This window comes from Solanum verrucosum, unplaced genomic scaffold, assembly GCF_900185275.1.
Source record: "Solanum verrucosum unplaced genomic scaffold, falcon-dt-bn FXZP01000260.1, whole genome shotgun sequence".
NCBI lineage: Eukaryota > Viridiplantae > Streptophyta > Magnoliopsida > Solanales > Solanaceae > Solanum > Solanum verrucosum.
Genome location: NW_026019972.1, coordinates 762,439 through 778,177, shown reverse-complemented (window position 1 = coordinate 778,177; position 15,739 = coordinate 762,439). Strand labels below are relative to the sequence as shown.

General features: G+C 32.9%; 1 protein-coding gene across 1 annotated transcript; it reads right to left on the bottom strand.

The window, feature by feature from the left end:
* Positions 1-7,640: 7,640 nt before the first annotated feature.
* Positions 7,641-15,474, bottom strand: LOC125817189 (DEAD-box ATP-dependent RNA helicase 15-like). Its single transcript, XM_049496734.1, has 12 exons — positions 15,385-15,474; positions 15,134-15,263; positions 14,215-14,315; positions 10,773-10,945; positions 10,422-10,653; positions 10,210-10,328; positions 9,636-9,692; positions 9,373-9,557; positions 8,857-9,001; positions 8,686-8,769; positions 8,530-8,593; positions 7,641-7,982 (listed from the first exon to the last, which is right to left on the bottom strand). Exons 2-12 carry the CDS (start codon positions 15,244-15,246, stop codon positions 7,972-7,974), a joined length of 1,284 nt encoding a protein of 427 aa, XP_049352691.1. The 5' UTR covers positions 15,247-15,263; positions 15,385-15,474; the 3' UTR covers positions 7,641-7,971.
* Positions 15,475-15,739: the final 265 nt, after the last annotated feature.

Genomic DNA, 15,739 nt, shown 5'->3' with positions numbered 1-15,739 from the left:
CATTATCTCCGATCGAGGTACTCAATTTACATCTCAGTTTTGGAAGTCATTTCTAAAGGGCCTTGGTACTCAAGTGAAGCTTAGCACGTCCTTTCATCCTCAAACCGATGGAAAAGTCGAGTGTATCATTCAAACCTTTAGAAGACACGTTAAGAGCGTGTGTGAATGATTTCAAAGGAAGTTAGGATGATCATTTGACTTTGATTGGGTTTTATTATAATAATAGTTATCATTCTAGCATTGGGATGGCACCATTTGAGGCTCTCTATGCCAGGAGGTGTAGGTCTCGTAAGGGGTGGTTTGAACTTGGTGAGGTTTCTTTAATAGGGCCCGAGTTGGTGCAAGAGGCTATGGAGAAGGTTCAAATTATTTGTAAGAGGTTGAAAATGGCTCAAAGTAGTATTATTCTGACGTTAGGAGAAGGGAAGTAGAATTTGATATTAATGATTGGGTCTACTTGAAAATCTCACCCATGAAGGGTGTCAAGAGGTTTGGAAATAAAGGGAAGCTTAGTCTCCGTTATGTGGGCCCATATCAAATTTTGAGGCGTATTAGAAAAGTTACTTATGAACTTGAGTTTCACAATGAGTTAGCATCGGTACATTCGATATTTCATGTCTCTTTTTTGAAGAAGTGTGTGGTAGATATGACGTCCATAGTACCATTGGAAGGATTAGGAGTTAGAGAGAATATTTCTTATGAAGAGGTTTCGGTTGAGATTTTAGACAGGAAAGTACGGAAGTTGAGAAATAAGGAAGTTTCTTCCGTGAAGGTTCTTTGGAGGAATCAATTATTTGAGGGTGCTACTTGGGAGGTCGAAGCCGATATGATGTCCCGGTATCCTCGTCTCTTCCCCTCCGCTCCTATTCTAGCTTGAGGTATTAGCTCCTCATGGTTCATTCCTTTGGATTCATGCGTTTTAGCTATTCTCATAGTTATATATGCATGCATGTTCATGAAAACTTGATTTTCACTGTTATGATTTAACTTGGAGTGATTCTCCATGTTTATGTGCATTTTGATGAAAATTTACATTCGTGTTGGGTTGTTAGTTTCTCTCCTACTCTCTTCATGCTAGCTTGAGTCTCATCGAGAATGAATGTTCCCAAGGGGAAGATATTGTAACATCTCAGAAGTTGGAAATCGAATTAAGGAGAAAGTTGCAGAATAATAGCTGAGACAGTGGTCTACAAGTTTGACCTACGAATCACTAGATATTAATGTTTTAATTATTATTGATAAAATATAGGAAACATTACAAGAATATACTATTTAAGACCTTAATTAAAAATATATGTATATACTTTTTAATTTATAAAACTAAGTTTTTAATTACAAACATGACAGAATATTTATTTTTTGATTTTTTTTAAAAATATTTTAATATTCGATTTATTTCCTTTTTTATTTAGGGGGGGGGTATGTGCTAAATTTATGGGATTGATAATTATTGTTTACTTTTTTATTTTCCAATCATAATTTTACTCTTTTATATTGTCTTTTTCCCCATATCTTGAATTTTCGGGGGTTTTTTTTGTATATTTTAGTATATGATTAATTTTCTATTTTTGGGGATTATGTGCTAAATTTATGGTATTGATAATTATTGTTTACTTTTTGGCTTTCCAATCATAATTATATTGTTTTATATTTGTTCTTTTTTACCCATATATTGAATTTTTTATATTATTTTTCTTATATATATTTTAATATCCGATTTATTTTCTATTTTTGGGGGTTATGTGCTAAATTTATGGAATTGATCATATTATTATTACTTTTTTACTTTCCAACCATAATGGAACTATCTTGAAGTTTACACTTAGAACGTTTGCACTGATTACTGGATTAAATTGTGTTGGTGTCATAGATGATTTCAAGTTCAACACTAAAGAACCTAATAGGTTGATTGTTCAGTACTTAGGTGGTAATGAATTTATCCGTAAATCAGACTTAATGAGCATATTCACAAAAAAAGTTTGGGCAGACAATGAAGACGATGCTCTTAAATTCGCCATATTGTATATCATTCATACATATGTGTATTCCGGCGAAAGGACATCAAAGAGAATTCATAGAATTCACTTTAATTTGGTTGAGAGTGGTCGGTACAGGCAATGAAAGTTGATATAAGTGTTGAAGATCATAGCGATGAAAAACAACTTTATGGCATGTTGCATTTGTATCTAAACTATTAAATTGTATTCTACTGTTTTTATTGTTTGTTGCATTTTGTATTCATTACAAAATTCATGTGGTATCTTGCTAAAATTTAAGTTTTTTAGGTATAACTTGTATTCATTTTGTAGGTGGTATTCATTTCAAACTATGTATATGTTTAATTTTGTATTATATTTTAGGACAATAAATAAATAGTTTTACAGAATTTTGTATGCTATTCTAAATTAGGCTTCATACAATTTTATATTTTTTAATTATTTTGTATTCATTCTAACTATATGCCAACAAGTTTTGTATTTTTTTGTGCTCACTTTGTATTTCAATATCATTTTGTATTTTAATCTCACTTTGTACACAAAGCATAATGAATACAAAGACATGTAAAAAAGTAACTTATAGAGCACACAACACAGCTAAAACTAATGAATACAAAACAATCAAATAATAAAGAATGAATACAATCTGAACTAGTATCACTAATTGTTTAAAAGGAATACACATTAAAACTCAATTGACTAAGCATCTTACTGAGCAACAATATAATTTGTTTTATGAGAAAACATGTTTCGGTCACTATATGAGAATGAGAATATGTGTTGGTCAAGGTCAAATTCTCTGGTGTTGTATGGCACTAGAACTTGAATGTAGTACTCGGCAGGCTCTTGTTATTCGAGTTAATGGCAAAAGCATTTTCCTGAGTAAATTAGATTTGTAAGAAAAAATATTTAACTTGGCAAGCATATAAATATATAAATTATGCCATAATGTAACTTATAAACTACATCACATAAAAACAAATTTATACAATAATGTAACTTATAAATCAAACCTGACATATACAATAATTATTATGATTTAATGAATACATCAAATATGGAGTAATGAATACAAAACAATGAAACAAAAGTGCATGAATACAATGAATACATTTAATATGTATCTTTACTTTAACTTAGAAAAAAATCAAATGGCATTACTATTTGTTAAAAAACGAATACTCCCCATATTTTCTTTGTATTCAAACTAAAAAAAAAAATTAAATACCCAAGTCATTAACAAATACAGAATTATAGATGTTAACAGTTTTTTGTATCCAAGTTAAAAATGTATATATTTACAATAGTCCTTGCATATTGAAACATTAAAAACAAATTTGAACAAAACTGTATTATGCATATTTCAATGAAATCTGCCAACATATATGTATACAAAATAAATATTGAACCATTAAAAACAAACGGCCAATCAAAAAATCTTCAAACAATCCATTAACATTTTTCGTAATCAACAACCACAAAAAATTAAACAAATCCACCAAAACTAATTTTTCTTACGTTGTTCATAGTACATACAATTTACAATGAAAACATATAAAGTTTACAATTATTTACAAACTTTCATATCAAAATTTTATAATTACTTAGAAAAAGATTAAGGATGAAGCAATTAACTAATACCTAGTCCAATTTGTATTCAACCAATTTGATCGAACTCCCAATAAAAAAATCCTTCTCCACAGTTGTTTGTCAATGATTTTATTGTACTGTTTCGTTAAAATAATTCTCAACAAACAGGAAAAAAAGAGATTTCAATCAAAATATATTGAAAATCGATAATGATAGAACTCATCAGCTATGGAGAAGACCGATTAGTATTTAATTTTGAAATTTTGTAACTGCTGAGACTTATAAGCAATTGTTCCTTTTTTTAAAATGTCTCTCCCCTAAATTTCTCCTTTTTATTATTTAACAATTGTATTCTTTCAATTAAAACAAATAATAAAAACTTAAATAAGATACATAATAAATTAAAATTGACATTTTTACTAAATATTGAAAGTGTTGACATTGGATCCTATTAAATGTCAAAATATTGACATTTTAAAAAAATTTCCAAATTATATTGACATTGTATCATCTAAAATATCAAAATTATATCAATATTGTATTATGTGAATTACAAATACTATAGCAACACCAGCACTATTTAACAAATTGAACTTGTTAATATTTTTTGTCATTATTTTTTTCTCAAATTGTCAGTTTATAACATAACAAAAAATATTATTTTGATAATATTATCTTTTAAAATTAACACTAGTACAAACTTGAGAACTTGAAATAATTATACTAGAACTATATGACACCATTTACGAATATCATTGAAAATTTCTAATATCAAAATTGTACCATATAATAATACTAACATTGTAACATATAATATACCAAAAATTATTGCAACCCCATATAATATACCAATTTAGTTGAAATTTCGTGTCATTTTGTTTTTTCAAATGACATTTTATCTACAAGGGAACCCAACATAAATAATAGAACTAATTACATCATATAATTAAATATGATTCTGAAAAAAAATGTTTAATAAACAATGAATAAAATTCAAATCCGCTAATATCATTCAATTAGATTCTTAACTCAACAATGTTAATCCTCAAATGGATATTTGATACAAGTTTTCTTGTTGTGATCCTCTATAGGCTATATCACATTTTCTACAATTTACTTTAGATCTCTTGATTATTTTTTTCTCAATTGGTATATGCGGCACATATCATTCCTTCAATCTTGAAATCCACATATCATCCTGCAATAGATTTCAAAAAAAAATTAAAGAACCTACTAAACAACAGTTATAACAATCAAATTTAAAATATACAATCACATTTTTTTTATATCACCAAAAAAAGGTTATATACGAAATGGTGTTAATATGGTTAAAAACTTTATTGTTTTTAATCTACCAATTTTTTTGTATTAACTTTATTGTTTATGCACCAATTAAAAAAGACCATCATTTTCACCAATTAATATACTAAAACATATTCACCATATATGAATCTTATAATAAATCACACGCCCTACAAATTAAATCAAAGAATAACTATCTAAAAACACGGAATTGGTGATTAATAACAACGTAACTTACACGATCAATTACACCACTCAATATAGCCAAATTCAAACGCCTAATTCATATTGTAACACAAAAAAATATATACACAACACAATAGATTACAAGATAACGATCATGAAAAAAAAAACTAAATATAATTAATAAAATCATTAAAAAATAACTTCAAAAAACACCAATTCAATCGTGATTTATCAGAATTACATAATGCGTCCCATCATCCGTTGTGTTGAATTAGGATTGAAAAATTCTTGGTATCCATGATCGAACAGTCGATCAGAATGAGTAGAAAGAGAGTTTTATTTTTGTTAAAAAAAACCTTTTTAAGATGGGAGAGAATATATAACTAATTTGAGTAAATTGTGGAAGGTAAAAGAATTGGAGGAAATCAAGGAATCTGAGTAAATCGTGGTTGACTATTTCTATATTTTTTTTCCTATTTCAACGATTTTTTCCCTATATCTACGGGTTTTTTTTCTATATTAAATCCTATTTTTGGAAGAAAAAAAAATATTGCTATACAGTTTTTTTTCCTAAAATATATATTTCTTATTCTGCTTATTTATTTTATAATAAAACATCACTAACACATATAACCAATTTTATTTTATTTACTTTGTTTTAGCTCTTATTAAAGATATATCATGATTTTCAAAAAGACTTACAAAAAAAAAAGATAAAAATTGACAATGTAACGGTAAAATAGAAATTTAAAATTATCATTTGACATGAGGGAAGAATATCTATTATGCAAAGTTGGGGGTTTAAAGGTTTTTGATCCTTTATTTAACTGAACAGAAAGTGACTCATTATACGTACTCCATATCGTTAGACTAGTGCAAGTCATGTTCACTTGAAACGACTTGTTAATATTTATTCAAGTAATTAAACAAGATTAAAGTAATAGTTAAACAAATTGATTTCCTCGATACCTAACAAGAATGTATCTGGTTTTCAGACATTTAATGTACTGTTAAACATTTTGCTTCTAAACCGTTAATATAATATTTTTGTATTGAATAAGAAATTTATACACATGAAGAACTCAGAGAATGAACGTGTGTCATACAATATCACAAAAAAATATCTATGATGATTCCATTAATATAGTGCTTGAATCCAAGACTAATTGGTTAACTTGACCTCAACTCGCTAATGAGATAACTATATGGTTCTTATTAAAGAAAAGGCTGAAACTCGTGGCGCGAAATTAGTAAAAAGCTCATGTTTTAAAGATAGAACAAAAAGACAGATGCACAAGATATATCTATACGAGATTATGCAAAATTACATAAGAAAATTAGTTGACACGCATAATGATAAAAAACAACTAGTAGAGGTGCGTATTGGTACGTGAAAAAAGTCGATTTCCAATTAAATGCCTAGAATGCCCAATTACTCACGCAAGGAAAAAGAAAAGAACACTACGGTGGACTTATCAAAAGGGTTAAAGACAAGTTTCAAACTTGAAAAGGTAATATGTTATCTTTTGGAGGCAAAGAGGGTATTGTTTCAACAGAATAACAAAGCATTCACATTCATGTGCTATCTGTCAGTCCCTCCTAAATGTGTAATAAGGGAGCAGGACAGAACTTTTGTTAAGTTCTTCAAGGTAATAATAATTCGGACAGAAGTAACATTTGGCATCCTGAGAGAAGTTCTGTCTTCCTAAACATAGAGGGTTAGGTTTCAGATCTTTATTGGAAGATTCTAAAGTTTTGTATGCAAATTGTGGTGAAGATTTAGAACTTGTGGTCTAACTATTTCTAAAATAAATATTACAAAAAGCAAATTCCAACAATGGTGCAATAGCAAGTAAGTCCACAAGCACATTATGCTAGAGTAGAATAATTGTACAAACTTTGTTATGGGAACCAAAAGAGGTACCTCTAGCATTTGGTATGATAACTGGACAATGTTTGATCCTTCATATCTTCTCCAATCAGATACCCAAACTTGTCATCCTTTATCTGATAATGAGATGTTTTTATAAATAAAGGATGAATTTATCATCTTATGGAGTCGATCATTCTACTTCAGGTGACTGATCATGTGAGTTAAAACTTGGATCATCTATGTTTGCTACTCCTTGGTGGATAAAAATTATTATAGGAAAGTTGACAGTGAAGAATGCATGAGTAATTATCAGGGAAGAGGTTGTGACTACTACGATTTATAAGTAATTAGATAAAAGGCTTGCCTTTAATCTCCTTTGGATGGATACTGTTGAACTCGCAAGGTCCCAATGGCAGCTATCACGGCCAACTGGAATCTCAGTATTTCCCAGTAATTTTGTGGTATTAAATACCTGTCCCATTGAAGAGATCTGATAAAAGGGTGATCAAGCTAGAAGTTTAGGAGAAATACCTAAAGTGTTAGTGATAGTCACGACTGAAAACAAATGCACTGCCCGAGATACAGTGCATAAGCATTCACTGTGGCACTTGCAGGAAATGATTTTCTACAAGTGCAGCATATGGTACCAGACCTTCAACAAGCTGCCAAAGATTATTTTGCACAGGCGCAACTTATGAGGAAAATAGCTCTAGTCTGGCTATATAACATTAGCTAGCACAAGTACAAGAAACTAATGCAGAATAATTCTAGTGGGAATTAGCTACAACTCTTCATACTCGATATCACAACATTGACACATTTGCATGCTAATGCAGGAACAGCATAGAAATCATTAAGGGTACAGCAAATCCAGAAAGTGCCCAAGCAGACAAGTCACCACAATCCTTCAAATTTAATCAGCTCAATATTCAGAACCACGTTGACACAAAGCGGAAACCATACTGCCACTTCATGTCTTCAAGCTAGACAACTGGCACATTTGCAAGGAAGACCTCATTCTCATTAAGATGGCACTGCATACAAAGAAGCACTAGATTAAGCTCCCAAACACAAACAAACAAATAGGCAACAACTACATAACCCACAGAAGACTACACCTATGTTTGAAAATACCCCAAAAGCAACAAAAAAGAACTGAAGATGAATTATGTTCACCTTTTGGGCCACATCACAAAGAACTATTTTTTATCAGCAAGGTGAACACTATTTGTACCATATCACAAACCAAACTTACTACTCATGTAACAATAAGACAAATATACAAATTTATTTCATTTTCTATGACAATCGCTATTTCCACTTCTGAATTTCAGTAAATGCCACATACATCCACTCCCCTCTAAAAAACACCCATGAGGATTCTAACTAGTGGCATGTACCAATCACAAATCCCACATTGTAGTACCCTCTCTGTCTAACCAAAGCCATGGGAATTATCCCATCAACTTTATTTTCTTCTCATAGCCATTGTGGTTATGTTCACAATCAGATCAGTCAAAGAAAAACCAAACATTAAACTAGCCAACAAAGCTTCAGAAGTAAGCATCAAGAAAGACGTACTATATGTAGAAGTATCAATCTGCTCAGGAAGTTCTTTAATATCCACTTCAAACCTCTCCTGAACCTACAGTAGGTATAAAGCACAAGAAAATGCTATCAATGAGGATGGCATTATAAGCATAACAGAGTGAAAATAGGAGGGTCCGGACTCTCAACCTGATTAAGAACTTCAGAATCTGATGCAGATGACACAAAAGTTATGGCAAGCCCTTTAGTTCCGAATCTACCAGCTCTTCCCACCTACCAATATTATTCAAGATTAAATAAGAAGACTCCTTCGATGAAATTAGAACCTAAAACAATGAGTGCAAGTCAGGCAGGACATACTCTGTGAAGATAAGTATCTGCAGAATCTGGCATGTCATAGTTAATAACAATGTTCACCCTTTCAATGTCTATGCCTCTACCAACCAAATCAGTTGCCACAAGAATTCTCTTGTGCCCTTCCTTGAAACCCTTGTAGCGTGTCAGTCTACCAAGCAGACAAGGCAAGAATTAAACTTGCATAACATGTAAACAGAAAGATGGCAACAGCAGCATAGTATGATTTCTATAAGTCATACAAATGTCAGATCAGAGGAAATGACATATGCACAAGTTATAACTCCACAGGAAGAAGGAGAGATCGGAGTGAGATGCAAAAATATTAAAGGGTGCTTCTGATCCTTGTTCTTGTCACACAACTGATACCACAAACCTTGAGGGAAAAAGTGGTTGAGAACTGACTATCTCATTGACACTAAACTTCTGACAGATGACATACAAATATTTACTGACACTGATTAAACAGAGACTGCATAGGCAGCTAACATAAAAGGAGTTGAACACAAAAGTTAGACAGACCTTTCTTCTTGGCTCATGCCAGAGTGGATGCAGATAGATGGAAAATTACACTCCATAAGTAACTTGTTCAACTCTGCTGCTCTGCTGACACTCTTGACAAAAATTACAACTTGGTTGAAGTCCAAAGCATCCAATAGGTCATTCAGCTTCCGGTTTTTCTCCGTCTCACTCAATTTGATGTAGTGCTGCCATCAAATAGAAGCAACTTAAGGAAGATTGTGATAACTAAAAACTAAGGCAAAAGATCTTGCTTCAAGATGTACCTGTACAAGTCCATGCAGGGTCAACTTGGCCTCATCGTCAACATAAATTTCCATTGGCTGAAAGGAATAAAGGTTATAGTAAAGGATATTAGGAGCTTCGTGAGCTAACGGAATCTGATAACGAAATGAACGATGGATGAAGATCCTCCATCTGTGAATTTTCTCCTTGCAGCTTAGAGTAAAAGCACCCAACTAGTCCCCATTCTTGCTCAATGTGTTTATACAGCGCTTATCAAAAAAGCTTCCGTTAGAACTCCAAGCATCACACCACAGGTTATCCCATTTCAACTAAGACCTTCCCACCCCTCTTGACATCTTTAACTATAGGACAAGAACATGGAAGACAGATTGACGCACAAACTCAAGACAACGAAGAACTACAAGCTTAGTGGAAAACTAGCAGTTCAGCACAGCAACCAGCTCCTGAGACACCTCATTTCTGTTCTCTTCCCCCGGTAAAATTAAGTTTAGACAAAGATTATACCAAATAAATTCACTACTATCGCCTGCAGAAAGCTGAAATTATGGAAATACGGTAGACTTCTAAATTCAAGAACTGGCCACAGGACATTACATCTTGCATGAATTTCTTGCAAACCGGGCGAATCTCCTTGCTGAGAGTTGCAGAAAACATCATGACTTGTTTGTCATGAGGAGTCATCTTGAAGATTTCTTGCACGTCTCTCCTCATGTCTGCATATGTAAAAGATGTACTTGAGAATCAAAAGAATGAAGATAAAAGGAATTTTAGCAGTGAGTTGGAAAAAAGGCTTAGTTAAGACATACCAAGCGATTCAAGCATCTTGTCACATTCATCTAGTATAAAATGCCTCACATTCCTCAAAGACAGGTCCTTATCTCTTGCCAATGCAAGTATTCTTCCAGGAGTTCCAACAACAATATGAGGGCATTCATTCTTTAGCAGCTCTTTGTGGAGCTTGATGTTGACACCACCATAGAAAACAGCAACCTTGATATCAGGCAGATAAGTGCTGAACCTCTCAAACTCATGACAGATCTGCAGATAGTGTAGTCAGTTAGCAGATTAAACATTTTTTCACAAGTTGAGCAAACTAGACAATCGTCTAACATTGAGCAAATGTAAAAAGCAGAAAACTTTCAGATCAGTACACATACCTGATAAGCTAATTCCCTAGTGTGACATAGAACCAGGGCAGCAACCTGACCAGCAACCGGTTCAATCTGTTGCAGAGTTGAAAGGACAAAAACAGCGGTTTTTCCCATTCCAGATTTAGCTTGGCAAATGACATCCATTCCCAGAATAGCTTGTGGAATGCACTCGTGTTGCACTGATGATGAACCAAACACATTGGGGGCAACGAGACCTCAGTTTCAGTTTAAAAATTTTACCATGGTATATCTCCAAATTAGTAGTGATAGGAGTAATTACCTGAAAACAGAAATTAGAAAGAAATTGTCAAGAAAATCCTAATTAGATTATGGTTCAGTATATCAAAAAAAAAAAAAAAGAGAACTTCTAATTAGCCACACTCCCAACACCCTAAAAAATACCAAACCTAAAAGGAAAAATTGAAGACCAAACCCTGATACAGTATGCATTTCTTACAACTTATGACCAAATTCTAACCATACAATAGTTTCTCTCCCTACATATGTTACATAGAAAGCTAACACAAGCTCAACATAAAATAAGGATTGATCCTACAAGTGACTAGAGGTTAATGCATGCCAAAATAAAAGGTACAGGTGGAAAGGTGCAAAAGTTAGACCAGACAATCACAATTGCATTAATGCTAATGTCCTCTTATGGTCTCCCGTTACATAGAAAGCTAACAAGCTCAACATAAAATAAGGATTGAGCCTACACAAGTGCATAAGGTTAATGCAAAAGATTCAGTTGGAAAAGTTAGATCTGACAACCACAATTGCATTAATGCCAATCTCCTCTTATGGGCTCCCTCATTCCTACAAAGACTAGATTCCTCAAACTTCCTATAAGGTTACAACAAAAATAACCATCAGAGTGGATATCGAATTGGCAAAGAAGGAAATTGATGGAACACGGTCCCATAGGTTTTTCCTTTATAAGGGCGGGTTTGCAGAGGAAGAAAAATAGTTTGTATCTCAACATTGGCAAGACATGTAACAGCCAAAAGATTTGGGGAAAAATGCCCAAGGGAGCTGCACCATTATAGCTCACCAGACTCTCACAAGTTCACAGAACATGACAATTATACAATGAGATGGATGTGTGAGCATTCTAGGATAGATACAATTCGGAATGTAGAATGTGAATTACATAGGAGTGGCCTCAATAGGGGGGAAGATGCAGGAAATGAGGTTGAGATGTAAAGATGCCCCAGTGCAAAGGTATGAAAGGTTGGCTACGGATTGTTTCAAAAGAGGTAAGAGGTAGTGCAAAAAAGTATTTGGGGGACTGATTAGGCGTGACATGACGCAGCTTCAGCTTACCGAGGATATAACCTTAGATAGGAGGTTATGGAGGACACGGATTAGGGTAGAAAGTTAATTAGGCAGTCAAGCATTGTCTCGCTTATCTTTTCGTACTATTTGTCATATTGTTGGTCATAGTATTACCCTTGTAGTTTCTTGTCTTTTTGAGCCTGGTTACTATCTATTTCTTGTTTTTGAGTTAAGGGTCAATCGCAAACAACATCTCTACCGGTAAGGTGTACATACACTCAAACCTACCTAGAATTCACTTGGTGGGATTACATGTGTATGTTGTCGTAATATTTGCCCAGTATTGAATGGGGAAGCTAATTAGATCAGCCAATAAAGCCTCAATACCCCTACAGAAATTCATGATATGGCTTCTATGTATCTCATATGGAATATCTACTTGTGTTGCGGACAAATAGATTGACATTTATGATGTTGTTTGATGTGAAGAAGAACATTCTCGATGAAAAATGTGTCTTGGAAAATGTTTTCCACAAAACTAAGTTTTTCCTATCTTCTTTTGTTCAATATTGCAAGGAAAAAAGGTTAATTAGGAATTTGTAAACAAATAATTTAGGAGGTGGAGGCGAGGTGGGAGTAGGGGTGGTGGTGACGATTAAGGGCCCGTTTGGCCATGCGATATGAAACCATGATTGAAATCATAATATGAAATAGTAAGATGAAGTTGAAGTTTTGTATGGACATGCAATTTGAACTTTTTAAAAAACCTCATAAGTTGTAGAACTATTAAATTGTCTCAATTCTTTATACAATCATACCAAATAAGCATAAGTTTACAAATAGTCTACTAGTCTTTTAACACAATCCTCCCACATATTACAAACAACCTTCTCACATTGAACTTGCATTGCTCAATCATATGACCGAGAAGATGAACCAACATTGTTACTTTTAGCCATTTGTCAATCAATTTGGTTGGTAAATAAATTTGATCAAAAATAATAAAAATTAGTGAATAGAAATGGTGATATAGGAATTGATTTTGAAGTAATAGTAAATTTTATGTTGGTGATAATAATCGTTATATGTGATATAAATGATTTGAAAAGTAATAATATGAATTATAAATTTTATTTACGTATGAAATAAATGGTTTGCAGATATAAATGTGGAGTTGTTTTTACAAAGTATAAACTTTTGTGGGTTAACTGTTGTATTTGAAAAATCCCAAATCATGATTTGGAATCCAAATCATGATTTTAGGAGAAATGGAAATTTCATCCCATGATATGAATTTATGAAATCATGAGATGAAATCAGCATGAGAACCGTCCAAACGCTAATTTCATCTCATGATTTCATACGGTAATATGAAATTGCATGCCCAAACACCTACTAAGTGTTCATTTTTATCATTTTCAAGGAACTTGTTCTCCTAGAAAATTTTCCAAAACATATTTGCCAACCAAACATGGATAAAAAATTGAAAAATATTCCTCTCCATAGCTAACACCCTGAAGGTAAAATAAGAGTCCTTTAGAACTAGAGGTATTCTAAATCTAACACTTATGCATAAATATGTACTACAAGACGAAGGAATACATTTTTGCAACTACTGGTTTTTCATTCAAAGGAACTGGACACGACATCAAATTTGTATGATCCAGCTTGCAGTAGTTTTTTCTTCTATTTAGCACAAAAATTCACCCCTCCCTTTTAGCTTGATTCAGAAACAAGAGGAAGTTAGGCATGGAATATGCCTTGTACTCAACCTTAAGCCCTGAATGCTTATACTCAACTAATCAAATACCAAGGATAGAAATATTTTGGTAAATCAGACAAACATTACTACTTGCTTGTCAGCTTCAAAGAAAACAAGACTAAGCACGAGTAGGAAAATGCTCACAACAATCACACCACAAATAAGTTTAAGTATCAGTATTAGAAAGGTTATTATTAGTTGGTTATCACCTAAGTTGCATGGACTCTTCACTTTTGATGTTGCACCCGTGTCAGATTCTCCAAATAACACTATTTTTGGAGAATTCGACACACACTCACTGACATTTTTGAAGAGTCCGAGCAACATAGGTTATCACTTTTTTACATGATAGTACAAATCAACAATTTTAGTTCAGAAGGACCAAATATGCCCAAATACAAGGTAACTTGCCTTCGGACGGATGCTCAAACCCAGAATCAACGATAGCACGCAGCAACTCTGGCTTTAGAAGAAAGTCTCTGAAACCTGAACTGTGAATTCCAACATAACCCCTGCATCCACCAAAAAAGACCAGAATATTTAACACCAAGGACACAAAAGTCCAAGCTTGATGAAGTAGGACCAAAAGGGGTCAACACAAAATACAAACACGAGAACAAAAATCAATCAACCAAGCTTCCCCCAAAGAAGTTGGAATTGACTTATATGAATCCTCCATATTACACCATGCTAGGACCCATTTCTTTTTATTAATAAACATCATTGACTTCCAAAAATATAAATAACAGTCTGCCCCTACTACAGCTCAATCACAAACAAGCAAGGTTTGGCTATATTAATCCTCTATATCTATTCCACTCTATCTATCCCAGTTAGATTCCACACCAATAAAGAGAGAACAAAATAAAAAGCTCATTTGTCAAATCAGTGAAATTTCCAAAGCTGATAAACCACTCCAACATAAAAATACAGACATAACAAAAAAAATTCAAATAGGTGTAGTTAATTCATTAAAACCTATAATAGAGATAGAGGCTTTTTTCCAGCCAGCAAACAGATTTAACAAAACCAAGAGAAGAACATATGTCAGTAGCAAATAGACTCTTAACCAGATGCATAAACCTCCATGAATACAAAAAACAAAAAACATAAAAGTACAAACTTTACAAACTTTAAACATAAAAAGTACAAACAAAGAGCATATGTTAGAAAATGCTTGAACATAGGCTTCATGACATTTTTCTGGAAAACAGTACCGAAAAACGATTAAAATAGAAGCAGTAATATAAGCTTGAACTTAACTAAAATAGTTTCCAATGTATACTAATTAGGAAAAACAGAAAATTTAATGCGAGAGTGAAGATCTCACTTTTTGGCCGATTCGCCGTTGACTTTTGTGGCGGAATCAGGAATTTTTTCGTCATCTTCTTCATAGTCGAGAAGCTCCTCCTCATAAGCATCGTTCTCCTTGTTTTCTCCCATATTTAGTTTTACTATTACTACTACACATCAAAAATACGCCAGATCCAAACATCAGTTTCTAAAATCTAAGAAAACAATTGCGAAAAAAATATTGAATACGTGTGTAAAAGAGAGATTTGGTAAGAAAAATGCTTTTACCTTGAAGAATCTCAGAGAAAAGTTGGATCTCGGTAGGGGGTTAGGGTTTCGGAAGCTGCAGAAAAAATGTTAGGAAAATACAAAAATCGTATGAGAGTAAAGAGTGATTGGGTTTTGTGATGGAGGGGTTAGATTATAGAAGAGGGTATGCTGAATTTTTGTTGACGATTTTATCCTTGGCTCCTTTCCAGACAGAAATACGAATTAGTACCAAGTCGGTTTAGATATTTTGGGAAATTTTCCCTTCTAAAAAAAGTCACTTTTTTCTTTTTCCGAAAATAAAGATTTTCTTTCGACCTTAGCATTAAGGGGTCGTTAGGTTATGGACGGAGTATGTAGGTAGATCTGTCAAAAT